Here is a 25,792-nt window from a genome sequence, read left to right as displayed (position 1 = left end):
CAGAGAAAGTCCATTCAGGTAGACAGTTTTGTTTACTATGTAAACAACAAACTTACTGTTGAATCCCTTATTCTACAGCCAGAGAATTGAGATTTTGGGGGAGGGGCGGGGGGGTCATGAGGGTGAAAGAAAGGGTCATGGGAGAGAAGACGGGTCCAGGTAAAAACGGACCTGCTGCTGCTCCGCCCTTCAGAATTCCCTCTGGGAAGCTTCCACAAGGCAAAGCCTGTCCTTTCAACTCAAATGGCAACTGAATTTCCACTTATCTTACCAAGCAAGACGATAAACTAGATTTTTCCGGAATACCTGCAGATGCTTAGGTGACAGGAGTGACGAGTGGGGTGAAGGGGAGCCCTGGAAACAGCCTTGGCCTCCCCCTGTACCTACTCAGAAAACGCCTGAAACGGGGCGGCGGGGGGTTGAGGCTAATCCTTAACTTGCAAAGACAGGTGTACAGGACACGCAAGCTCGAAATCATTTGCCCCTTTTGTGGGTCAGGCTGATGATTTCCACTGAAAAGGAGTGATCTTCAGAGGCCCCTTTTCTAAGAGCGAAGAGCAAACCCAAACCCAACCCAGAATCTGCTGCTTTGGGTGAGAAACCGTGGTAATGATCACCAACGATGCCTAATGACACTGCAGTTGCTATTTATAGTACCTGGTAGATGTTTTTTTTTTTTTTTTAAAAAGCTGAACTCAAGAAACGGATCCTAATTATGGACGGTTGTGGGGAAAGGGCACGAGGAGATGCAGAGCGTCCCCAGGGCAGTGGGCTGCCTGCCGCCACGTGGATCTGCGTCATCGCAGCCGCGAGGGAACCTACGGTACACTGCGCCTTCGGTTCACAGTAACGTAGCCATGTTGCTTCACCAGCTGCAACGCAGAATGGTAACGATGGGGAAACCGCGGGGATTGGGACATGGGGACTCGGCACTTCTGTTCAGTTTTTCTGTAAACCTAAAATTGCTGTAAAAAATAAAGTCTAGTCGTTAAAAAATAAACGGATCGCACACCCGGAATTTGCTGGCCAGCCCCAAATTCAAGGATCTGGTTCCTTCTGTTCCAAACCCCATACAATGTCCCTATATTTCGCAGGTGCATTTCTATGGCAGCCTTGTGACGTGGGTTTGTCAGAGGGAAGCGTGCTGGTCCTGAGCGGGGAGCTAAGGACTCGGGTCGTGATGCCCCACTGTGTTTCCAGGACAGTGAATGAGGGGGCCACAGCCTGGGCCTCTGCTTCCTATGGGATCAGAGGGCGGTGAGCAAGTGTCCCATGAACAGGAGAGCATTGTGCAAAAGGGTCCTCAGCCAGTGGCCCACAGCCCGCGGTCACAGAGCTCAGCTGGCTGTCCAGGTGCTGACTCAGGCACAGTGCTTGACTTCTCTGTAACCTTCCTTCCTTCCTTCCTCCCTCCCTCTTTTCTTTTTTTCCTCCCTTCCTTCCTTCCTTCCTTCCTTCCAGAAGCAACTGCAGAGATCCAGGCCTCTTGTTCCCCGGTGCAGCTTGTCCCAAGTGGAGGCGTCAGTGTGGCCCTCTGCGCTCTGAATGACACCACCCACAGGTCATATTATATAATCTTCAGCTGGGCTGGAATGACCGCTTCTCCTCCCCAGACTCAGCCAGTAGTTGTTCTTGGATGAGACCGTATAACCAGGACAGCCCGTGCCAACAGAGGACCGCACCCAGTTCTGATGAAATCCCCTGGAAAGCCAGCTGCAGGGCCACTGCTGAAGTCATTTGGGCCCTCAGGTGAAGGGGTTCTGGGGCCCCCATGGGAACTGTGTGAAGGAGCACTCGCCACTGAGTCCTGGCACCTGGGGCTGCCAGTGGGGGACGCCAGAGGTCACAGAGCTGGCCCTGAGAGCCCGACAAGGGCAGGGCCGGCCCACTGGAGGCTCCTGGTAAAGAACAGTCAGGCCACTTGCTCTTCTCTCAAGCCGGCTCCTGACGTTTAGTTAGGCAGCTCCCCCTGTGTTGTTTGTTAGCCACGACACCCACCAGAACATTCCCCGGGGTTACAGATCGCATTGTAGCAATTTTTATTGCTTTCTCTCTATTCTTCCCTTGATTCTATGAGTTTTAAACTTTGATCTCTTATTACTTTTATACAGTAACATTGTTTGTTGTTTGTTGTTTGTTTTAAAGCAGACGTAAACAGCTCTCCAAAGGTCTTTACTGTTGTTTCAGGGAAAGACACACACACACACACCCCCCTCACTACCAAGCTGCTTCACGCACAAGTGTCCCGTTAAACAATGTTTACCATCCTGTTGGTTTACATGTTGGAAAATTCCTCTTGACTGAAATGGTTTTACTTGGTCAGCCCTGCCTAGACACACTCTGAGACAGAAGTGACAGCGAGATGTTACCTTGGCCACTGCCCACACTTCAGTAAGAGTTGGGGGAATCTCACCAGCACTGCTCTGTACTTGGGTGGGTCAGGGCAGAGGCCACACGCTTGAGCTCTCCTGGGGGAAAGAGCTCATCTGCCACATGCAGACTGTCCCCAGCGCTCCGTCCTCCCAACCCCCATTTGACTAACGTGCCCCTCGTCCTCTGACCGCTGAGATTACTAGCTTGTTCCCATAGGTCTCTCTCTCACAGCCACACCCCTGCCCCGACACAGACCCTCTTCAGGTGCTCTGCAACTCCTAACGCCACTTGGAAAGTTGCTCTGTGGACTGTAGAGTTACAGGTGGCATACGAGACCCCTTGGCTCAATGTTCTCATTTTCTAGGTGGTGACACTGAGAGCCTGATGGGAAACAGGTTTGTGACAGGAGACACTGAGTGCCCTGCCCAGGTGCATAAGCTTTAAATGTCAGTGGTGACAGTGTAACAGCTGGCTTGGCCTCTCCCTCGCGTGCCCTACAGGCCTGCTGGAAGGTTTCGTTCTAAAGAGGTAGTTTTAAAGAATCCTGAATACATGCACTTGATAGAGACGGTCGAATTCCGGACATTTTTCCGGTGAGAGCGTTTTCATCAAGGCCAGACGGTCACACGCCTCTCAGTAGCTTCCGCCACTAGTCTGGCTCCGTCAGACATGGTCAGTATTTAAAGAGGAAATGAAGGGGTGAGGCAGAGAGCTCACATGCAGTTAGGGTGTCTGGGGTGGGAGGGCCGGAGGGCAGCCCACAGATTGGGTCCAAGGGAGGGAAGGGCGAAAACCACGCGTTTTGGAATTTATCAAATGTGCGAGTTGCGGGAAATGCCTGGAAGCAAGTGTCTTATGGACACATGTGAGCAGGCACAACCAAGTCCTTACACAAGTTCTTGGGCTAACTCACCAATGGGGGCCTGCGGCGGGCGTGAACCCCACCTTCGGCGGACTGACCTTGCGGTGCCGCGTGCACCTCTTACACTCTGTACAGGCTCAGGGAGCACACTCGGGTCTGCCTGACGCCCGGTACCCCGTTTCAGCACGTAAGTTCCTTTCAGGCCCATATGGCTCTGCTCCACTCACTCACAAACAGCGCCTGGCCCATCCTCCACGAAGGTGAGAATAGCGACAGGTCAGAGGGGACAGCTGGGAGGTGAGGGCAGACCCGGGGTCCAAATGCAGGGCGAGGAAGCAGCCCGGAAGTGCGAGCGGATGGGGTGACGGCAGAGCCCCGAGACCACAGGGCAGGCCGTGCTATGAGCCTGGGCGGGGGAGACGCAGGCTTGGCAGCTGCTCTGTGCAGCTGCCACTGACACGAACCCAAGCCCAGTGCACAGGGTGGGGCGAGAGCACGCCTGGCTGGCTGGGAGGCGAGGCCAAGGGTGCTGACACGCTGTTTCCAGCCACCGAGGAACCAGTGCCAAGTCCGTCCTCACTCTCCCTCGCCCTGACATTCTTGAACTCTGCCTTGGTTGTCGGCGAGCCTCAGAAAGCGTTCTGGGAATCATGTCAGAGGGCAGCACAGGCTGCATCCTCAGCCACCGTGCAGGGCTCCGGGAGCCCCGTGGACATTTTCGCCGAGGCTGCGGCCTCAGGAAAGCTGACGGTGTACACCACCAACGCGGAAATCTCTGTCCCAGGAGCATCGCCAGGCACTGCCTTCCTCCTGGCATCCCACTGCAACTCCAGAATAAAAGTCCAGTCCACTGCTGCCCATCTGCAGGGAAGCAGTTTCCATGGCACCGTCTCACAGCCAGGACCCGCCCGCCAGGCATGGAGCTTAGCACAGCTGAGGGACAAGTGACAGGCGAGGCAGGGGAGAGCCAGGTGTCCGCCCTGCACACCTCTCCTCCCCTCTCCTGCACTCTAGGGCCCGTCTGCTGGGGGCCCCCAATTTCTCATGGCCTTGAACGGAAACACCCTGTGACGGCTGTGTGAACTTTTTCGGCTCACTTCTCTGCTCATGTCGCCACTGCCAGCACTTGCCCTGCCCCGTCCAGGGCCTCGCGGTATCTGTGGTCTACAAGGAGCTCTCGGTCTTGTGTTAGCCCTGAGTTGTCCCTCTGGCCCCTTCACTGGGGGGACGTCACCTGGCCCACCTCGGGGAGAAAGCTGCTGCCCTCACTTTGGCAAGTGCCCGTCTGCAGGTCTCATAGCACAGGCTCTGTCCTGGGTTGAGAAAGGTGCAAGACTCAGGCCAGCTCCCCTTTCAAACAGAAGGTCGTGACACGCAGGTATTCAATTTCCGGTTTGATCTTTTGCCCCTGTTAACACGTTGCCTTCTGACGGCTTGTGTCCTAAGTCTTATCAGTACAGATAAACCACATGGAGGCTGGCCGCCCCACTGCTCTTCAATCTTCTTACAAAGTTCTCTCATTATAGCTGTTTCATAGTGTTTAGTCTGCTAATGGAATTGATTTGCTTGGAAAATTTACCCAGAGGTGTTTTCAGGCAAAAATGCTTCTCTCACATGATTTTCTGATGCCCCTAGCCAAGGGCTTTCAGCAAAGCATTTTCCAGGAATGCGGGCTCCTGGGCACCCTCCTCCTGTGTGAGAGCAAGTGCCACCCTATCTTCTACGAGCATTCCTTTGGCAGCCACAATGGCACGACTTGTGATTTGCAAAAGTGCTTCTTTGCTTTTATGTCCCTGGACAACTGGTGTCTGAAGAAGTTGAGTGAACTAATACAAGATGGAACAAACTGGAAAATCTCCAGTGAAACAGTGAGTGAGTGAGAGTGAGTGTGAGTGTGTGTGTGCGTGTGTGGTGGGGGGTGGAGAGAGCGAGCCCTGTGAGAAAAAGTCAGCGCCAGGCTTAAAGGACGATGGATCAGACGCTCCAGGGTTTAATTATCAGGGAGTTAGACCCATTCAGATGAGTCACCTGGGTGTGGAGGCCCAAGTCTGGCTGTGGTTCTGGTGAATCGTCCTTCCCCTGTAACTGGGACACCCCTCTCTCTCCCCAGATGTGGCCACCAAAGGATCTGCAGGCCCCTGTTCCAAGGTTAGGCGAGGGCAGGGGAGTGGACCAGAGTTTTGGAGTCAGCGCCACCAGACAGTTCAGACACTCCCTGGGCAGGAGCTGGGCTGCTCCTGACCGCCAGTCGTCCCCATGCCCGCCCGCAGCACTGGAGGTGGGTGCCTAACCATGGTGCCGGCAGCGCTGCTGGGAGACCTGCACCCCACAACGCAAGGCTTCTGTCCTGTTGATTTATGTGTTAGCCACGCAGCATTTCTGAGGTCCTTCCCACCCCTTTCCCGGCCCCCAGGGGGCCTCGCCCCGCTTTAGGGCAGCCACCTGAGCACCACCGCGGGGCGGGGGGAGGGGGCAGGTGGCAGGGAGGAGCCAGAGCAAGTCAGGACAGCCAGGTGCAGCCGGACCAGCGGTGCAGCTTCTGGACACCGAGGGTGGTGTGCACGCAGCACACTGGAGCCTCACTGAACATGTGCGTGTCAGGACAGCTTGGCTGGGCTCGGACTCAGCAGACCCCGGTTAGAAGCTCAGCTCCAGCACGCTCAGCGGGGTGGCCCATCTGTAAGATGGTCCCAGTGCCACCTCCAGTGATCGATGGGGATTAAGTGGGCTCACCCACACCCGGTGTATGTACTAGCGCGTGCTGATAAAACACGACCAACAATTAGAGTTATTACCCAGCCCGCTGTGGTGGTGCAGCCCGGCCCTCCTGAGGCAGCGCCTGTGACAGGTCACTGGGGCCATCGTGGGAGCAGGTTGTCCCCAGCCAGCTCACGGAGCAGTTTCGTTGTCAGTTAACATGCCATCCTGGAGAGGAGCCAGAGCACTGAAGACATCAGGCCATTCTGAAACACAGGTGAGCAGCGTTCCCTCTGCTCGCCTGTTTGCAAATGCAGCTCCCTCAGGAACACCTGAGCAGGGCTTGTGCTAACAAGGGAGGGGAAATCTGTATTTCGTCAGCAAACTAGGTGCCTTGCAGCTGAGCCCTTGTTTGGTCTTCTTTACCCACCTTCCTTTGGAATGCTTCTTGGGTTTCTAGTTTTCAAGAGTAACTTAGTCTGCTTATCAAAGTAAGGACTGGGTTTTGTCCTCAACTTGACCGCTGTAGATAATCAGGCTGCCGAGGGTCAGCTGGGAACCATACATTTGATCTTTTACCTGCAACCTGCCCACTGTGCAGCATTTGATTCCTTCAGGCAAAGATACCCTCCTTTACCACTTACTCGGGGTCAGTCGCAGGGCCATCAAACCGTCACTGATGGCCTCACCAATTCTCATTTCAGTTGGCACCGGAGGAAAGCCAAACAGCCCTAAAATTACTCACATGAGGGTGTGTAGTACATAAATTACCGAGGACGCTTCACTGCAGTTCGTGGTTTGTAAACGTTTGCTTCTTATACAGGCTGTCACCCAAACTCTACTTGAGAACCCCAACATTCAAGTTCCTGGGGCGAGAGGCCACTCAGTGTTTTTTCTCCCGCCCTGAACTAAGGGCTAAGTGAGGTCACTCTGTAGTCACATTTCTCTGAAAGGACAGCCTTGTCTGCGGCCCAAGACGACGAATCAGGCTGCATGTGCTCCTAGAGGCGCTGGAGTTCAGGAGGAGGAGGTTTGGCTTCCATATAGTCTTGCTGGTCCCAGTGCCACCCTGTCACACAAGCCGAGTTGAGGGACAAATCCACCAATGGCCCCAGTATAATCATGATGGAATCCAACCGAGAACCAGGGGCCACTCCCCAGATCGCCCAAGCCCTGGCGCTGGGCTGTGAGCACGGTGGAGGACGCAGCAGCACACAGATGGCAGTCACTGTCTGCGGCCGACTGCATGCAGGAAGAACGACAGTGTCCAGTGTGCCCCGCCTGAGCATCTAAAGACACTCAGCACGGCTCAACTGAAGAGGGAGGAAGACACAGGAATTTTCCACAGGAGGAATTCTTGGAGTCAGGATGCCCACTCTGACTTTTCTTAGCAACAGCGTGCCAACAGCCAAGACGTCTTCCAGTCTTGGAAGTGTAGGAAACGATCCATGCTGGCGTCAGCTGTCAGCCTGGCTTCCTGGCCCCCTGCTCTCTGTCTATCCGGTCCTGCCGTTGTCCCCTCCTGCGTGTGCCTCTCACTTCTACCCCCCAATGGACGTGTGAGGCGGTGTTAACTCTGGGTGCCGATGGTGACCCAGGTCAGGGAAGTCCCACGGCTTGCCCAGGGTTATGCAGCCGGAAAGGAGCAGAGCTAGAGCCCAAACCTTGGATTTTCTGCCCCCAAATCCATTCCTCAGGTAGGGTGGCTTCATGGTGCTTCAGCCTGGCCCTGGCTCCCACAATATTCCCAATGAAAGGAGAGAAAGGACGACCCGAAAGAGAGAGAAGAGAACTTACGATCTTCTGTTATGTTTAAAGATAAAAATTAATTTGTGGGTGACCATCTCGCTGCTAAGTTCTCAACTCTGAGGCAGAGCTTCTTCAAATGATCCTTCTTTCCCTCCAGCGATGGCAAGAAAGGCACAGCTCCTGTTTACAGAGGGAGGGGCGGCCTCCCTCCACACCCCATTCTTCCCAGCTGGGCAGATGTCCTTCTCTCCAAGTTGACTGGGGCTTCTAAGAACCCTTCTCAAAACGGAGTCTATGAAGCAGCTGTTGGATTTTTGAGATGAACACCTACGTGCCGTCCCTGATGCCGCTGTCTGCAAGGACTTGTTTTTGGGCAGTGGTGACGCTGCCCCACCTTCTCCGAGACAACCTGCTTCTGTTGGGCTGTCTTTCGGTGGCTGTGAGCTCACAGGTCTTCAGGCTGTCTGGGATCTTAGACAGTGGGCTGAAGGAGACCTGAGGGACACTTACGTACCCCCAGCTTCTGCCACTAGGCAGGAGGGTTTTCCTAAGGACACCGGTCCCAGGAGAGCCTGCCTCAGTGATTTCTTTTGGGAGGTAAGAGAAGGTGAGCCCCCAGCCGACTTTCCCTGTCATCTCACACTGCTCTCTCGCTGAGCCTTCTGTGCCTTAATGCTGGCATACCTGCAGCCTCCCAGGTTGGCTTGTCAGAGAGATCACCTGGGAGGGTGCCGCCCCCTTAGGGAGAAGGACTAGGTGGGTCCAGGTGGGCGTGCAGCCTGCTCCAGGCAGCTCTGAGCTCCCACGGGCTTCCAGGCCCCCTGAATGATTCGGCTGAGAACCCCCAGGCCTAACCTGCCATGCTGGAGTCCCCAGCTGGGTATCACGTGCCACTGAAGAGTGTTTCCTTGCAGCCGGGGATCTAACACCCCCGAGCCCCCACTAAGCGCACAGGGTGGGGGTGCTTCCTCAGCAACTTTGACATTCAGGCTTAGGAACTCTTTGATGCTATAGATTTGTAAGTGTTTTGACAGGAAATTCTCACACAAACCAAGAAGTGTGGAGGGGGAAGCCCACCGTGGGCTGGGGGTGGGCGGGGGGCAACTTCTGCGTCTTAACCCTCATTGGGGGACTGCTCAAGAGGCCCCTTTACATCCTCACAACTGAGACAGAACCCGGAATTGGGCCGGAGTCCTCTGTGACCATAAAGGAAGGTGATTATCAGAAAACCTCCGAACTGGCCCCCGAAGACTGAAAGATGGGGCACATTCAAACACGTCAGAGAAGAACACAAAGTGACGGCGGAAAAGGAACATGCGACAAGGGTGAAAGCCACAGGCCACCTCTTCTAAACCCTAAGAAACTGGATGCAAATGAAAGTCACTGTATGTGGACGCAGACGGGTGTGTGTCAGCAGGAGCACGGGGAAGGTACGGTTTCACTTGGCAGTTTCAACAACTGGAAGAAAAGAAAGGAGCTGAGGACGTCAGTTGGGGTGTCCTGACCCCCGAGATCTTACCTGTGACACTTTCCGAGTCCCTAACCCCTCAGAAACAGACGCTGCTCCCACCTGCCGGGCGGGCAGGCGCTGTGTCCTCACACACAGTGATTATGGAGTCGCTTCCTACTCATTAAACCCGGGCGTGCCTCCCAGCCCCGCTTCTTCTCACCTCTTCCTGGGCAAGTCACTCAACCGGAACCTGGGTGTCATCTGTCAGAGAGGAGACCCATCCCCCGAACTCTGGAACTCGGTCTTTTTCTTCCCGCTTCCGAGGCTCACTTTTTGCTTCTTTCCCTCTGCTAATCTATGACCCCTGTCTCCTTACCCGTCTCTCCTTCAAACCCCTTTTAAAAGTCATCTCTGCGGTGAAACCTCAGCTCTTTCTCCTCATCCCTGACGTTCTCACTTATTGGTTCCCCACGTGGGGTATAATTTTAATGATCAAACCCAGTAACAGACGTGAAGGAGCTTTACAAACCGCAGAGGGCCAAACACACATAGGCGGTTAGGAGTCCGTCCCCTCAGCATTCACACCCCCAGTGTCTGCGTCGTGCCGTCTGTTACACTCTCAATACTCAAAGTGCAGTGCCCGGACCAGCAGCTTCGCGGCCCTGGGAGCCGGAGGGACGTGGACGTGCAGGTCGCAGCCTGGCCAATGCCCGCTGAATCGGAACCTGAGTCCTAGCAAGGTCTCCAGGTGATTCACATGTACATTCAGATTTGAGAAGCACAGACTCCGACTTGCAGGACCTCACGGGGACCGACGGCACACTATCCCCAGAAAGCCCTCCCGGACACCGAGAGGCCGCCGAGCCGGCGTCACACGGGTGTTTGAAAATATTGTCATGTGATTGCCTGCGACCTGCTGGCAATAAAACCGACAGCCTGCCCGCATCCAGGCGTATGAATGATACCTATATGAACAGACCTCACCTGGGGTCTCTGCACATAAAAAGCTTTACAATCACATCTGCATGGGGAACACAGAAGAGCTCGTTTAGGAAAGCGTGGCTGGGCAGAGTGCCCGAGTCCTCGGTAACTGGGAATCTTTATAGTCACTCACGACCCCCCGCCCCCCAGAAAGCCTCACGGGCGCCTCTCCTCACTCCAAAGCACGCCCCCGAACGGTTTAACGACAGGCGGAAACCACAGGTATGAAGGGACCCCCCAGCACGCGTTGGGGGCCTCCACAAAGCCCTGCCTGAGAAGGGCGCTCTGAAGGCCCGGGCAGCGTCCTCCCTCCCGGGACACGGCGCTCACGCTCCCCGTCGGCACAAAGACTAACTGGGGACTCACATCCCTCCATCCTGTGCTCTCTGCCTGAGGAGCAGCAAGCGGCCCTGAAAGGTGGCTGGGTCCAAACAAACACATCAGTCACACTGAACCCTACCAGGCGACCATTTTATAAACGTACCTCTCAGAGACCCGGTCTTATTTAAGGCAAACAGCCCCCCAAAACAACAGCAACAAAAGCATCCATTGCCAGGGATCGAGGCGGGGCACAGAGGAGGGAGGCAGGCCACCCTGGCAGGTCTCGGTTAAAACCCCCGGCCCAGTTCGGGCGGCGTGCTAATCCCGCTGAGCCTCAGTTTCCAACCCTTTAACATGGGGATGACACTGCGTGTCTGGCGCTTCTGAAGGTCACTTGGGAGGACACACAGGGTCTCGAGTCCAGCGCCCGGTCATGATAAATGGCAGCAGAGGTGACGCTGCCATGTGACCTCCCCGCTGGCTCCCAGGCCGGCGGGGACCCGTGCAGCTCACCTGGATCATCTCGGCCACGTAGCTCTCGGGCCCCGTGTACTCCGTGGAGTCCTTGACCTTGACCAGCACGATGAAGCACAGGTAATGCCACATGTTGTGTTCTTCTTTGATGTGCTCTTCAAAGGTGACAGTCTTGTTGTCAAACTTGTCTCTTTCCAAGCCTGAAAAGACACGGAAAGCCCCCAAGCCATGTGAAGAAAAACCCACCGCAGAGCTGTCTGAGCAGGCTGTGGCTCCATGCCCATCTTTGTAGAGTTGGGGTTCTGGTGGCCCCTCAATGCAGTCACTGCCACATCGTAGCAGGAATGCACGGACGGGGAGCCAGAGCGACTGGGCTTTGAATCCCACCCCGGCCACTCGCCAGCTCGCCACGGGCCGCTGCCTTGTCAAGGAACGGGAAGACTGCCGCTCCGCTCAGGCGCGGTTGGGGGCTCCCTGAGCAGGGGTGTGACACGCTCACGAACAGCAGGCAACCAGTGAATGTGAGGTCCCCTCTCCCAAGTAAATGCCAACACGTAGGCATGTGAAAAGGTTCTGGAGGGGGCAGAATAAGGACAAAAAGATCTCTGAACACATTTTGAACTGGAGCTGGTAAGTTTATACTTTGCAGAGGTCTGGGTGAGCAATTCTGAAAATAGTTTCTATGTAGTCTCAGACTGAGCAAATAAATAAATGAGTATATACGGAGGATAATGGAGCCAGATTTCTTCCTGTCACAGAAGAGAACACCAATATATAAAGGGAGAAAGACAGAATAAATGCTGTAGAGCTGAACTGGAATGAGGCATCAGTACAAAGTCTTCCTTTTTCATACAGGTAAGGAAACAGGTACAGAGGTATGTGTGTGACAGCTGTGTGTACACACACACACACATACACACACACATGTATCCTCTAAATCTGCGTCCTAATAAACCAGTGGGAACGAGCACGCCTCGTCCCTCAGTCAGAGCTTCTAGCTACCACTCTGTACTGCAGAGAACCAGGGCTCCTCGGAGAAATGCTGACAGCAGGGCAGGGGAGGTGCCTGGTAAGCTTGAGCCGGGAGCATCTTACGGTGTTAAAACACTAAGGAAGCCCATTAAGAAACGATGGTGCCATGACAGAACAGCAGCCAGCTTGCCACGCGCTCACTGGACACACTGGGGGCAATCTGAGCATCAAAATAAATAATGACAGTGAAAGATCATAACCCACTAAACCAAAAACCTATGAATCCATGCTGTTAAAAATACAAACATATAACATCCACATACACAGGTGGGGAGAAGAGAATGTGACTTTTTAAAAATAAAAAGCCAAGAAATGTAGGAAGAATAGTACGCAAATCAGCATTTGGTGACTATCATGATAAGAGACTCAGGCAGGAGTCATCAGAGGATGCTAGAACTAGCAGGTTTATGTGTACTTTGAATAAGAAGAAGATATTTACATCGTCTCAAAGTATCTCCCCATAAAATGGCTGTTAACTGCAAAGAGAAAGACCGTAACTGCACGGGGGGAGGACACCTGGCAGTCGCCACTTTCCCCAGGTGAGTCTGGTGAACAGCAGCAGGTTAAGCAGCAGTGACAGGTAAGCTGGCAGCCTGGGCCTCAGGTGACGCCCTGAGGGCACCACTCTGAGGTGCCTGTAAAAAACACATAATCTCCATCTCCCCGTGGGGACGCATCAGACAAACCTGACCCGAGGGACATTCTACAAGATAACCGACCTACATTCTTCAAAAACGTAAGGGAGGCTAAAGAGGCATGAGGCCTACATGCGGCATGTGACCTGGGACTTTCATTTGCTGCAAAGGACATTCCCAGGAGAAAAGGTAACATCTAAATTAGTCAATAGAATGGTGTCTCTGTTCATTTCCCAATTCTGATAATTATACTGCAGACATGTAAGAGAAGCCTCTTGTTTTGGGACCTATATACGGACATATTTAGGGGCACTGTGTCAGCCACTCCCAAACTGCTCAGAAAAATTGTGTGTGCGTATGTATGAATACAGCCCGTGATGCAAAATATTAATATTGGAGGAATTTGGGTGAATAGTATATAGAAATTCCCTGTACTATTGCTATGATTTTTCTGTAACTCTGGAAATTATGTCAAAAAAATGCTTTAAAAGGTTTTAAAGGAGTTTTAAATGGAAAATGTCATCTGAGCATGCGTACCAGTAGGAAATGTACATGCTTAGTTAAGTGTATTACGGACAATCCTGAACCGATCCCTCAGCTCCCAGATGACCTCCTTGGTGGCGCGCCCCCATGTGGGCGTTCCCTACGCATCCCCTAGCACCTGACTGCAGGTCTGTCCGAGGAGCATCACATAAACGAGCTCTCCTAAGTCCCACCACAATGCGGAAGCATACTATTGCACCCATTTCACAGATAGATGAGCAGTGCAGGTTCGGAGAAGCGAAATGACTAAACCAAGGCGGCACGGCGAGGCCGTGGCAGACGCTTACCCAGAACCCGTCGGACTCCCGACCTCTGGCCATACGCTCGCTCTACGAGGGGCCTCTGTTCACGTGCAGCTCGGTACCGGCTGCGGCGAAGGCCTCCCCTGCAGTCGCTTAGACTGGGGCCAAGGGACACTCGGGGGCCCAACGAGACCCCGAGATGCATTCATACCAAACGGTACGCGATCATGCGCCTGCTCCCAGGGCCCCGTTCCTTACAACAGAGTGGCCACTGCGGTACGGGGCCCATCGGCACCCAGTTACTCCCAGGAGAAGCCCCCCAAGGCCACGGGCAGCGCCCCAAGACGAGCCGGCCGCCGCACGCACCACAGATGAAGCACGTGGTCTTCAGAATCTCCTCCTTCTTCTGCTTCTCACTCCTCAGGTCCGCAAAGGTGTCGATGATGACCCCGAAAATGAGATTGAGGACGATGATGATGACCATAAAGAAGAACAGGAGGTCGTAGATGACTCTCGCGGCGAACAGGGGCTCCTGGGGAGAGGCGGCTCCGTCAGCCAGGTGACCCCCCGCCCGCGGGTCCGCAGGGCCAGGCCACGAGGGGCGACTCCCCGCACCCCAGTCAGACGTCACGACCCCGTGGCACACCCTGAGCCCCGGCAGCAGCCCTCAGTTGACTTTGGCCCAAGTGAAATAGGGCGTCAGACTTGAGAAGCCACAACCGCGGCTCTTCCCACGCCCGGTTCCACTGTGACGTCCCCGAGTGTCACGTGACCTGTGCAGAGCCGCGCTTCCTGGGCGCGGAGGGGCTGTGGAGCGTGTTCAGGGGGGCCAGACCCAACCCAAAAGGGGGCAGTCATTTAAGTGTGACTGGAGCACTGGCCCCCTTGCACGGTGTCAGTGACAGACCGAGAGGGAAGTGGCCCTGAGTGGCTGCTTGGCCTGCAGCCCCCGCCCAGGCTGCCCGTGTGCCCGCGGGCTGTGCACCTCCCCCCCCCCGCCCCCCCCCCCCCCCCCCCCCCCCCCCCCCCCCCCCCCCCCCCCCCCTCCCCCCGTCCGCCCCTCCCCCCGCGCCCCCCCAGCGGGGGGGGGAGCAGCACCTCCTTGGACGGCTTCCGGAGCACGTCGCCCACGCCGCCGCCGCTGCGCAGCCCGTGGCTCAGCACCGTGACGATGCACATGAGCAGTGTCTCGCACGTGTGCTCCTTGTCCTGCTCCGTCCCCTCGGCCAGCAGCAGCTCTGTGAACACGGCAAGTGACGGACAGACGTGAGCGAAGGCAGGCTCAGCGCTCTGAGATGGCCCCTGAAAGCCACCTCGCCAGCTGAGCGACAGGGGCAAGGAAGAACAAAAGGAAGGATTCCACGCATCACATCCGTTCTTTTGACGCGATGAAGGCATCTGGGGCGATTCTGTTTTCATCACTGCCCCTTGCTCGTTCCCGAGCGTCTCAGAACTGCCCTGCCCTCTATTAAATCTAAAATGTGTCCTATTTGCAGATTTTAAACTCTAGTCCCAGCTCTGACGAGGCTTTGGACCTGAAGTTGCTTAACACTGAAGCAGGAGCCTCTCTCTTCACTCGGCTGACGGTAATGCCACCGGACCCAGGCTCCTTACTGGGGACGCTGTGAGGGCTAAAGCCAGTCTTACAGCACCTCCTCTGGACAAACCGCTTTACATCGGAGGCTGTCCCTTCTCACTGCTGTGTGCCCTGCTGCCTGCTGTGTTCTTTTCTCCAGCTGCAGTGACAAGCTGCAGTCTTGCTAACATAAAACACTGATCTCGTCCTATCACCCGCTTTCAACAACTTCCAGTCATTCTTTGGATGAAGGTTAACCTCCTTAGCCGGACATGGAAGACCCTTCATGATCTGGCCCTCTACTGAGCTCTCTGGCTTCCTTTCTTGCTCCTCTTCTTCCTCATAAACAGTCTCTCCCTAAGCCTGCAGACAACACTATTCCCTCTAACTGGAACACCTGCCCCTCTTCCTTCACCCAAGATTCTGTTTTAGTTTAGCTATCACCTCTTCAGTGATACTCTTACTCCAATACGAGGCCGGGTGCTTATCTTCTGCATCCCACCCTTATTCCCAGCATTTAGCAACTCTCAAGTAATCCCCCAGCTGCCTGCCTCCCCCCATATTACGGTATCTTAGAGGACAGCACAGTCTCTGGCTACAGTGGGCACTCAGGGAATACTGGCTGAATCCCATGGCGCCTTCCTTTCCTTTCGTCTCCCTCTGCTCTCCCAGCCTCTGCCACTGGCCTTGCTTCTGAGCAGCGACTTTGCTTTCATCTGATTCCAACATCAGGGGTCGCTAAGCCTGGCACCAACGTGCGGCTTCAGGCTACGAGGTCCTACCTTCTCGGGGAGCAGGAGACGAGCAGTTCTCTCCTGTCTCTACCCTGCACACTTCAGAGTACAGGAACTCGCTTGCCAAACTCTCTCCGGCTTCTGGGAGAGAGAAGGAAATTTCATGATGCACAATCTGAGAGCAGATGGTTAAAATGTTTGAAGTCCCTGATTCACGGCTGATTAAACAATTCTTTACACAAATAACACCCTACACTCCTGCACATAAATTCCAAGTAGAGATGCAGTTTACACTTTCATTTGGTGATCTTGGATGGGAGAACAGCCTGAAGTGTCAATTCCTGGAGGCTTACTAGAAACATCGCACTTAAATAGCACCTCTCCAACTTTCAACAGTTGAAACTCTGACAAACATGGCTGAACGTGCGAACTCCAGCAAGGTTTACACCAACTTTGCACAGAAGCGTCGGTGAGCATTAGCGCAAATCCATGGGCCGGATCAGTTTAGTTCAGACCCTGGGATGGTTGGAACACAGGCCATTCCATGTCAGCGTGGAGGCTGGAGTGGCGTGCGGGGAAGGAAGAAAGGCCGCCTGGCTTAGTCTCCGTGATTCTGGTGTGCTCAGTGGACTTAGGGTGCCTGGCTAACTGATGAAAAACCAGTAATATTTCACTGACCAGTGTCAGATATTTTAATTGAGGGAAAAAAGCACTCAAGTATGATTTCTTTTTCATTCTCACAATCGCATGTGTTCTCTGTTCTTGCTTTATACAAACATAACACAAGCCCACTGTAAAACCTGCATGTAGTCAGAAAGCCTTAGGGATGGCCACTGCTAGCAGTCGGAGGGTCCATTCTCCCATACTCTCAGAGACATATGTGAACTTTTTAGTTAAAAAACACACACACACGGGTCCCCCTGTAGCTAGTCTGCGGTTTTCCACCTTACCTTGTGGGCGTTTCCCAGGAAGGTTTATAAAGACGCACCACACGTGCAGGGTCCCCGTGGGAGGCCCCTAACCTAGCGAACCATTGTCTCACGTTCAGGCTGCGCATACGCTGGTGTCAGGGAGATACTTACTCCACAAAGGTACGGTTCCCTTCAGTTCAGTTATAATCAGGAAACGTTCTTTTAACATTAAAAAAGGCGAGACGATCCGACACCCACCTGGGAGAACTGTTTCGTTGGGCAGCCTGTCTACTTCCAAGATGAAATCGTCCTTGAAGAAAAGATAGCCCACGATGGAGAACAGGTACACCAGGATCAGAGCCAGAACTGCCGTCAAGATGATGGACCGTCCATTCCGGGTGACACTCTTAATCACATTAAGCAGAGTCTCTTCTCTGTACACTAAATCAAAAAGCTTGTGGAGCAAACAGAAAGAAGACGACGGGACACTTTCAGAGGCCTCTGTGACACACAGAGATCACTGTCCTGTAATGAAAGCTTGCTGTACAGGCACTTAACCTTCTGAAAACCCCAAAGCAGTATATACTGCTAGCCTACCACTTTTCACATGCTGTCTTCACAGTCAACAGTGAGATGGGAAAAGTGAGGAAAGATAAACAGAAAAGGCAGGCAGGAAAGAAGAGCGATCTCAGGGGCACACAGACAGGTGAGCAGTCCTAGCACTATAGAAAGTACAGGGTCGTACCAGTGAGTTTCAGGAAACAAGGGCGAGGAAAGTGACAAGGTCCTGGCAGGCTCCATTCAGGCCGTGGGGACTGAGTCTGAACTAAGGGCCAGTCGCCCCGGGTACCGGGCTCGCCTGCCTGGAGCTCAGGGCCTTGTGGAGCCAGTGCAGGGAGCAAGGAAGGACTCCCGAGTTAGACAGAGGTTCAGATCTTAGCAACCTGTGGCCAGTGGCCTGGGCTAGGAATTTCCTTCCCCCCACACCCCGAGCCTCAGTTTCCTCACCTGCAGGACACCTCAGACTGAAGGACAAAGAGTTATTGTAAAGAATAAACAGATGATGTACATATAGTACTTAGCGTATGGTCATACTTATGTGCTAAGTACATGATAGACGATAGATCATTATCATTAATTTCCTGATGAAGAACGGTCACACAAGTAGCCGATGGCAGGTACAATGGTGGCAGTGACACACCAGGAAGCCTAGGCCCTTCTTACCCCCTGGTGGGGGCCGAAGCCCCTGCAGTCATGGCGTGCTCACATCTCGGCTTGCCATCTGCTACGAGGCCTACCCTTTGCAAGAAGGTGGCTTCATGGGGGACGGAGGAACCCCGTCGGTCCTTACAGGTACAGCCCCGACAGCTGTGCTGACATCTGGGCCTCCCCTGGAGGTGCTTCCCCACTGCAGCTTTGCACACAGCCAAGTTAGTCAGGGGACAAGGCTGAATCCTGACTCTGCTTTGCTTTCCATTTGTCGCAAGATGTTGAACGCATCTCTGGGCCTCAGTTTCCTCGTCTGTAAAACCAGTGGACTGAACCTGCTGACGTCCCCATCCCTCCCAACGTAGAATTTTGCATCTGAGTTCATTTTCTGGTCCATGAGCCCTCCTGCCTCCGCAACACCTGTCTGTGCCTGAGACCAGTGGGGAGAGCACCCGGTCAAGGAGGAACCTTACACGGATGCGAGCGTGTAGTCAGCAGGAGAGCACAAAAGGCTAATGCAGCTTTTAAGGCTGGTGAGGTATTTCCCAGCAACACACTGCCGAGTCGCAAGTGACAGCAATGTCACACAACAAACAAATGACGCGTTTTCTGTGGGTGAACCACAGAGATGACATGCCAGCCCTTCCCACCAATCATGGAAGTGACAGTGATTTTTTTTCTTTTCACTCATTATTATTTCTGATTTCAAAACAATGGATGTGCATGACTTTATAAAGGAAAAGCGTTCTTCTAATCAGGAAATTACACAAGTTCCATGAGGAGAACTTGGAAAACACAGAAACGCACAAAGAAAAACAAAAACCACGAAGAACCCCGCCATCTATAGACATCTACTCGAGAAGTTATTTCCTTCTAGACTTACATTTGAAAAAAATGTAATATATGCATATGTACTTTTACAAAAATATTATACCATCATACTGGCATGTAGTCAGCCTCTTTCACCAAGCAATCGTGAGCACGTTCATGTCAAAAATGACCACCTCGTATTTCACTGTATGGAAAAGCCACCGTTTAGTTAACTAATTATCTTTTCTTTTTTTTACAGTCAAGATGTTTTCAATTATATGTCATTAAAAACAAGACTGTCATGAACCCTTCCGTACTTGCTTCTATACATACCTGCCCCGTTCTCTCTTTTTGGTGAATTTCCAGAATGGAGTTGCTGGGTTGAATGTTGTAATAGACATGTTACCCCACTGCCTTCCAGAAAGGTGGGAGCCCTTTACACTCCCCACTGCGATGCCCAGTGTAGCCCACACTCACTAGACGTGGCCACGGCCACGCTTCTGAACACTTCCCAATGTCACAGGTACAATGGAAGATTCACAGCTGTTTTAATTAGCATGTCTTTGTTTAGCCTCGAGGATGTACATTTTCCCAGCTTTTCTGTCTGGATTTCTCCTTTTGTTACCTGCCTGTCTATGAACTTTGCACATTTTCACCTTGGGGCGTTAATATTTTTCTAAGGACACGGCTTGAATGCAGACGCGAGGCCAGGTTCAGTCAGTCTCAGGAGCCCCAGCCCTCGTCGGAGGCCTCCGTCACCCACTCTCCGTTTCTGGCCTGTTGGCGTGGAGCTTTCATGCCTGTGAGACGTGGGTTTTCCCTGGAGGTCTCTCTCTCCAGTGCCTTCTACCACAGGCTTTCTGTACTTGTGTAATAATTTGAATGATTTCAGTATTTTGTCTGTGGTTCTCAACAGACGTGGTAAATACTGCATTTGACACCAAAAGAAACACGTCACTTGAGGTCGCAGACAAGTCAAGGACCAGACAGCTTAGCAAACCCTGGATGCACACGAGAGGCATCCAGCCAGTGTCATTTGGTCCTGTTAAGTTTTCTAAAAGTGAGTAGAGCTCTGGTGATGTCATCGAAAGCCCCGAGTCAGCCCCTCCTGTTGCTGGGACAGATGAGATCTGAGAGCAAACCGTGATGGGAAACACCAGTTGTCTGAAGCAGGGGCTTTCTCACAAGCTCAGGTGAAAGGCAGTCAGGGCTGGGCCAGCAGAGCTGGGCTGCTCCCCGTCTCTGCGGGACTTGGGCAGGTTCCCTAACCTGACCACGCCTCCGTTTCACCACCTGTCGTGTGCAGGTATCATCTACCTCAGAGGTAGCTGGAGAGAGTATGAACAAGCACACAGTGAACACTCAATAATGCGAGTACCTTATCTTCAGGGCGGGGAGGTCCCGGAGGGCAGGGATGGTACTGGTTTGTCTCACCGTGACAGCCCCCACATTTAGCGCTGGCACTGGCTGGCATTGCTAATGACCCAAGGAAGGGGACGTGAATGAACAGAAAAGGAAATGAAGCCAGCTGGATGGAGACTGTGGGAAAAAGCGGACTCTCCCAGGGAGAGACGGCACTGTCTGTAGGAGACCCTCCTGTCTCTCGGGAGAGGTTGCCGCCTGGACTGCCTCCTGCCTGGAGACTCGTGTCTCCCTGCCTCACACCCTGGAACCCCAACCAGCAACATCACTGCAAAAAGGCTCAGAAACATACTGAGCCCTAAGATGTCTGATATAGAGCGACCAAAAGAGGCCACACAAATAGCGATCACAGGTACGTCCAGAGACTTCTTTGCCTAAAACCTCAAAGGCCACTCGCCTCGGCCTGCCAATGTCCCTGCTGAGGAATGAGCTAATAATCCTGCTGACCCGAACAGGGACTGCTGGTGGGGTTTGGATGGGGGGTGGCCAGGCGTTGACAAAGGCAACAGGGATAGCTCGCAACAGCTAAGCACGGACGGTGAGGCGGCGTCATCCCAAGACCCTGGCATACACAGCTGCGTATAATCCCTACGACAGCCCTGTCAGGGTCATATATCCTCCTCTTCGTTTTGTAGTTGGGGAAACTGAGGCTCAGAGCAGTTCAGTAAGCAGCCCAGAGCCCACCCTGAAGAGCTTTCCTTGTCCCCCTTTTGTAAGTCTCTCGTCTTAAGACCTCGATCGTTATTTTATCCTTACATTTTCATACTTCTCATCCCTTGAGGGATGGTTTTGCTTGCAGACAGGTCCATGTTACGCTTCGTATCGTATGATGTAGTACAAGGAAATGGTTTCTATGCACAATTAGAGTGAATCCCTCTAATGACAGGAGACTACACAGATATTTGGTCTGTAATTTAAAAATAAAAATGACCGTTCAGGAGGAAGGGGACGGGCACAACTCGTGTGACAGGCTATCAAGACACTAAGCACTTGGCCCACACTGGCACACAATGACTTCTACTGAAAAGGTCTCCTGGACGAGGAAATCTGTCAAGCTCCTTGGCACAGGTCTTGGGAGTTTGGAATAGCTCCTGCTCTTGCTGTCACTCCATGTTTTCATTGGGAAATGGAGCCCAGCGGGACTATAAGACGACGACAGTCTCAAAAACACTCTCCTCGGTAAGCACTGACTGAGTCTAAGAAACAAAGACAAACACAGGCACACATCTCCTGCTGTGGCACGTCTGTCACAAACAGTAAACGGAGCGTGACCGGCGCCACCTGGGCACCTGACGGCTGCCCAGCTCCCTGCGGCTTCCTGTCCAGCTCCCCAGACGCTGCAGATGGGAGGCTATGACCATAATACACCAGGCACACCCATCGCCATTACAAGGAGGGACGAGAGGGAGGACAGACACTCTCCTGGTTCTCAACGTGGAGCATCTGTGGACACCACCAGGAACTCACCAGCAAACTGTAGAAGAATTCATGGACGAACAGCCCCATGGCACAGATGAGCAGATACAACAAGTGGTACAGGAACTCGACATCCAGGATCATGGCTCGGTAGCCCCTAGTGAAGGTCCCGCAGTTGCCCACAAAGCTCATGAGAAAGATGATTTTATTGCAGACCTGGAACAATGAGAGGGACAGTCACCCAGGCAGGACTATACCAACCTTCAGACACTCCGTGAGCGCGAAGGACGATTTGTGGTCACGTGTGTCAGTAACTGGCCCCAAACGAAGCTTCCTCTGGAGCCAAGTGCCCACCGGACCCGCCAAGAACCATCTTGCGGATCTAAGTCATTTCATTCCTTTGCTTTTCAGGCATGTTAAAAGTTATGGGTAGTCAAATCACTTCATGGACAGCAGCCATCCAGTGGCATTCGTATATGACAAAAACAAAATTAGCATGTACTGAAATGATGATTTCCAAAATGAGGTATGAATCATTTCTAACATTCTTATATGAGTTAGTCAAACACAGAAGCCACCTCAATCCATGAGCCCTGTGATGGGTGTGATGAAAAGCGTTTTCTGAGTGTCTGTGGCGCTCTAGGCACTAGAGGGTTACAACTGAACGAGAAGCAGTCCGTCCTTGACGCGCACCTGCTGTGACTTCACCAGGAAAACGAGATTTTTCTTGGGGGGAGAAAAGGGACTTCAGGATGAGTTCAACTCTCCTGCCCCTTCTGGGAATAACTTCTCCTTTTCCTCGGGGAAATTTCTTATCAGTCCTTGAGGTCCAGGTGGGGCTCCATCCTGGCCAATCAGAATATCATCTGCCCCTGACAATAGCGTTGGTTCTGGGACAGGCACACGACCAAGTGAAGCCCCTGGTACCCACTGAGACCTTTCCTCGGACCGCAGAAAATACCATTTTGTTCATCACCCCTGACCTGGAACCTGAGAGAAAGGAAGCTTGAAGCTGCCGGCATCCGTTCTGCCATACCTCGGAGCCTTCGAGAAGCACCAGTGCAGACCCAAGAGGGACAAGTGGAGCTGGGCCCTGACGCTACTGCCCAGGCCCCGGGCGTCAGCCACACCTGAAGCCAGCCTCTCGATTTCTCAGTCACTCGAACCCAGACATTTCCTCCTGTGCTTCCAGTAGTGTGGATTCGGTTTTCCGGCACCGGCCACGCAAGGCGGATGTACTGTATGATGTAGCCCACCTGTGACAGAAGCCCCATGCCTAGAAGTGTAGCAACGTGCAGATACAAAAACTTGCATCAGGAGAAGGCTGGAGAGAAAGCTCTCCAGAGACACTTGGTAAAAACCACCGTCTGCCACCCTAGCTGGCCTGGCCACTGGCTGGGAGGTTCTGCCAATTAATCTGGGGGTTCAGTGTGAGTGAGCTGCTCTGCAATCAGATAAGTAAGGACACGGAGCGTGTCTGGCTTTCTCAGACAGTACGCGTTCAACCCAGCAGGTGGTTATTTTTCTTTCTTTCTAACATTCTGCACTTCACCAGTGTAGGCTCTTTCACAGGGTGAGAGAGTATCATTGACTCTGAATGAGCTGCATTGATGCAGCTGCAGAAAAGGAAAAAAAAATGGCCACGCTCTGGCTGACATTCCAGTCGCTCTAACACGCCCAGGCTCCTGCGCCTGCACGACAGAGCAGTCGCCTCCCCTTTCACCTCTGCCCCAGTTTTCTCCACCAGCAAAACTCTCCTGTTCGTGGACTCAGTCTGTGGTCCCAACGTCCTGGTGACGCTGCTCGATCAGTCTTCGATCCGGCTCTCGGTCCCACCTCTCCACGTCTACACAGGACTCTGCAGGGGCACCTGCGGGGGTCTCCCAGATCCTACAGCAGGTCACGGCTTCCCCCCCCACCCCCCATCACTGTCCCCCCCACCGTCCTGCTCCGCCAGCTTAGTTCTCCAAATTCCTTCTCTGTCCATAGCTAATCTTTCTTCTCCCCTATGCTCCACGTGTTCCTCTTTTTAAATTCTAATTGCTTATTATAGTTATTTCAGCATTTCCCGCCAAGCTAATATTGTTATAAGTGGTTATTAATTGTATAATTTGAGCCTTTCTCCCAACTGATCTATGTTAAGAGACAACAGTGGGGCGATTCAAGGCCAGAGAAACAAAAGAACCAGACAGCCCATCCAAGACAACTTCTGAAACACTGAGTTTTCCTTTAATTTACTTGTTTATTCTGTATTTCCTTCTTAAGTGGCTTTGTCTCACTGCAGGTGACACTTACACTCCTTTCTCCAAGACCAGTATGTCTGTGTCACTCTGATCATGCATTTCCAGAGGCCACAGCTATCATAACAGCTTGTCCTGTCACCTCAAGCCCAATATGTCAACAATTTCAGTGTATTTCCACCCTGAAAACTAGGTCTTTGCACGACTTCATTTTAGTGGATGACATTATTCTCCTCCCAATTCTCTGTGACAAAATTTGCAGGTCCAGTTGCCCCCCCAATCAGACAGCACTAACTCCTCCGCCCCAGACAGGGACCGGGATGGAGCCCTGGGTTGTCTTCAGGTGTGAGGCTCTGAGTCCACGCCCACCACTGTTACTCTCTCCTCTGCAGCTCTGACACCTGTACCTGCCTTCTTACCTCTCCCAGGCTTTGCACACCTAATGGAAAGCTCTGCTGCAGCCTCCATGGCCACCCTGCTGGTGGCCCTTCTCACTTGAATCCACACAAGCCACCACTAAAGGTACTTTCTCAAGAGTACTTCTTTGTACCTATCGTTCCTTTCCTCAAAAACACTTGAGCCATTTCCTGCTACTGGGCGCAGACTTTCCCGACCTATAGTCTGTACACTAATTCCAAGTGATACTTAAAAAAAAAACCGAGCAAATCAGTTTGGGAAACACCGTGAGACCAGGTCCCTTCCTGGGAGACTCACAGCCCACATGGGCACGTGGAAGGGCCTTTCGTTCTGTTTAAGCCAGCATTTCCCACACTGATTTGACCATAGGCCCCCCACGACTTACCAGCTTGGAACGTGCTTCGGGAATGCAGACCTGGAGGATAAAGCCAAGTGCCAGATCCTGGAGCCCAGGGCCAGGTCACTCATCCCGGAAGCGGTCCTGCCCACCACTGCATGAACCACACGGAGCCGACCTGGGCTCCCGCTGCTTCGGCCTGGGGGGCCCCGGGGCGAGTGCTGCTCTCAGCCCGCTTCCTGGCCGGCACCTCTCCTGCCCTTAGGACACAGCCTCCCCCTGGCGTCCTCCCTGAGCTTGTCGGCTGGTTAGGGCTGCCCTCCCCTAAAGTCCTTGCTGCCTTTGCCATCTGAATGCCCATCTGGGCACATTTATTGTTGCACTGCACCACTATATTAACCTGAGTTTGCAATATGACTTCCGGTTTTGTACAGTAACCTCCAGCCTCATGTGCTCACGGCAGAAACTTCTGGAAGGCATTGCCTCACACGTCCCAATCTCCTTCCTCTCACCAGGAAACCTCTCCAGCACATCTGCTATCTCATGTCAGCTGTCTCCACTGCCTCAGAATTCTCCCATCGTCAGTTGGCTTCAGCTGTAGTGAAACGGCATTTCCGAAAGTCACCACTGACTTTGAAATCACTCCGGCTCTCTCCCAACCTCACTACTGGCTCCCTCTCGGTTTGAATATTCCTCTCACGTCTCCTCTCTTCTGTGTGGCCTCACCAGCAGTGGACGCTGTGTTAATATTTGATCATTTGATTTACTGGCTTCAAATCTCCTGTCCCAGCCAGTACACGTATGATCAGATTGGCAAGACTAATTTAAATCTCAGCTGTTCCCTTCCTGCTGAAGGTCTGAGAGGGACATTCCCTAAAAGTGAGATGGGCCAGGCCTGGAAATGCATCGAGAGGGTCACTGCACTGTGAGAGGTGAGAGGAACCGGTCCACCGGCAGCTCTGCCTCGCTTCTGCTATCTTAATAGTTGACTCACACAATATTTGTCGCCACGGAAAGCGCAGGCCACAGTTCTACCAGGGAGGGAGGCATTCCTCGTCTTGTGTCAACCATAAAGCAAGGTATCCATACTTACATTGAAAGCTCCCAGGAGAAACAACGTGGGCTGCAGCCCAACAGAAAATATCAGCCGGAGAATCGTGGAAGCAATTAAGGCTCGGATGCCGTGGGGCTTGGGGAGCGCGATGACGATGGCCAGGGAGACGAGCATGGCTGTCCACAGCAGTCCCGACCAGTGTGGCTCCAGCGTCCCTGGAAAGACACGGTGGGGCATCACAGCCCCATGGAGGACAGTGACCGATCCACACGGGCTTCATCATACTTCCGGCCTCATTTGTCAATCA

At 53.1% G+C, this 25,792-nt stretch overlaps 1 protein-coding gene across 5 annotated transcripts in view; it reads right to left on the bottom strand.

Moving 5' to 3' along the window:
* The window catches only part of ITPR1 (inositol 1,4,5-trisphosphate receptor type 1), a 295,697-nt gene that overhangs the window by 14,576 nt on the left and 255,329 nt on the right, over positions 1-25,792 (bottom strand). For all 5 annotated transcript variants that reach the window (XM_033132948.1, XM_033132953.1, XM_033132950.1 and 2 more), the window contains 7 exons: positions 25,525-25,700; positions 21,489-21,653; positions 16,839-17,034; positions 15,718-15,810; positions 14,458-14,597; positions 13,726-13,891; positions 10,947-11,107 (listed from right to left, as the gene is read on the bottom strand). In XM_033132948.1, the coding sequence (XP_032988839.1) occupies positions 10,947-11,107; positions 13,726-13,891; positions 14,458-14,597; positions 15,718-15,810; positions 16,839-17,034; positions 21,489-21,653; positions 25,525-25,700 (1,097 nt within the window). The remainder of the gene's footprint in view (positions 1-10,946; positions 11,108-13,725; positions 13,892-14,457; positions 14,598-15,717; positions 15,811-16,838; positions 17,035-21,488; positions 21,654-25,524; positions 25,701-25,792) is intronic.

This window comes from Rhinolophus ferrumequinum, chromosome 17 (assembly GCF_004115265.2).
Source record: "Rhinolophus ferrumequinum isolate MPI-CBG mRhiFer1 chromosome 17, mRhiFer1_v1.p, whole genome shotgun sequence".
In the NCBI taxonomy this organism is placed as follows: Eukaryota; Metazoa; Chordata; class Mammalia; order Chiroptera; family Rhinolophidae; genus Rhinolophus; species Rhinolophus ferrumequinum.
The sequence above is the reverse complement of the archived record's forward strand: the minus strand, read 5'-3'. Positions and strand labels throughout refer to the sequence as shown.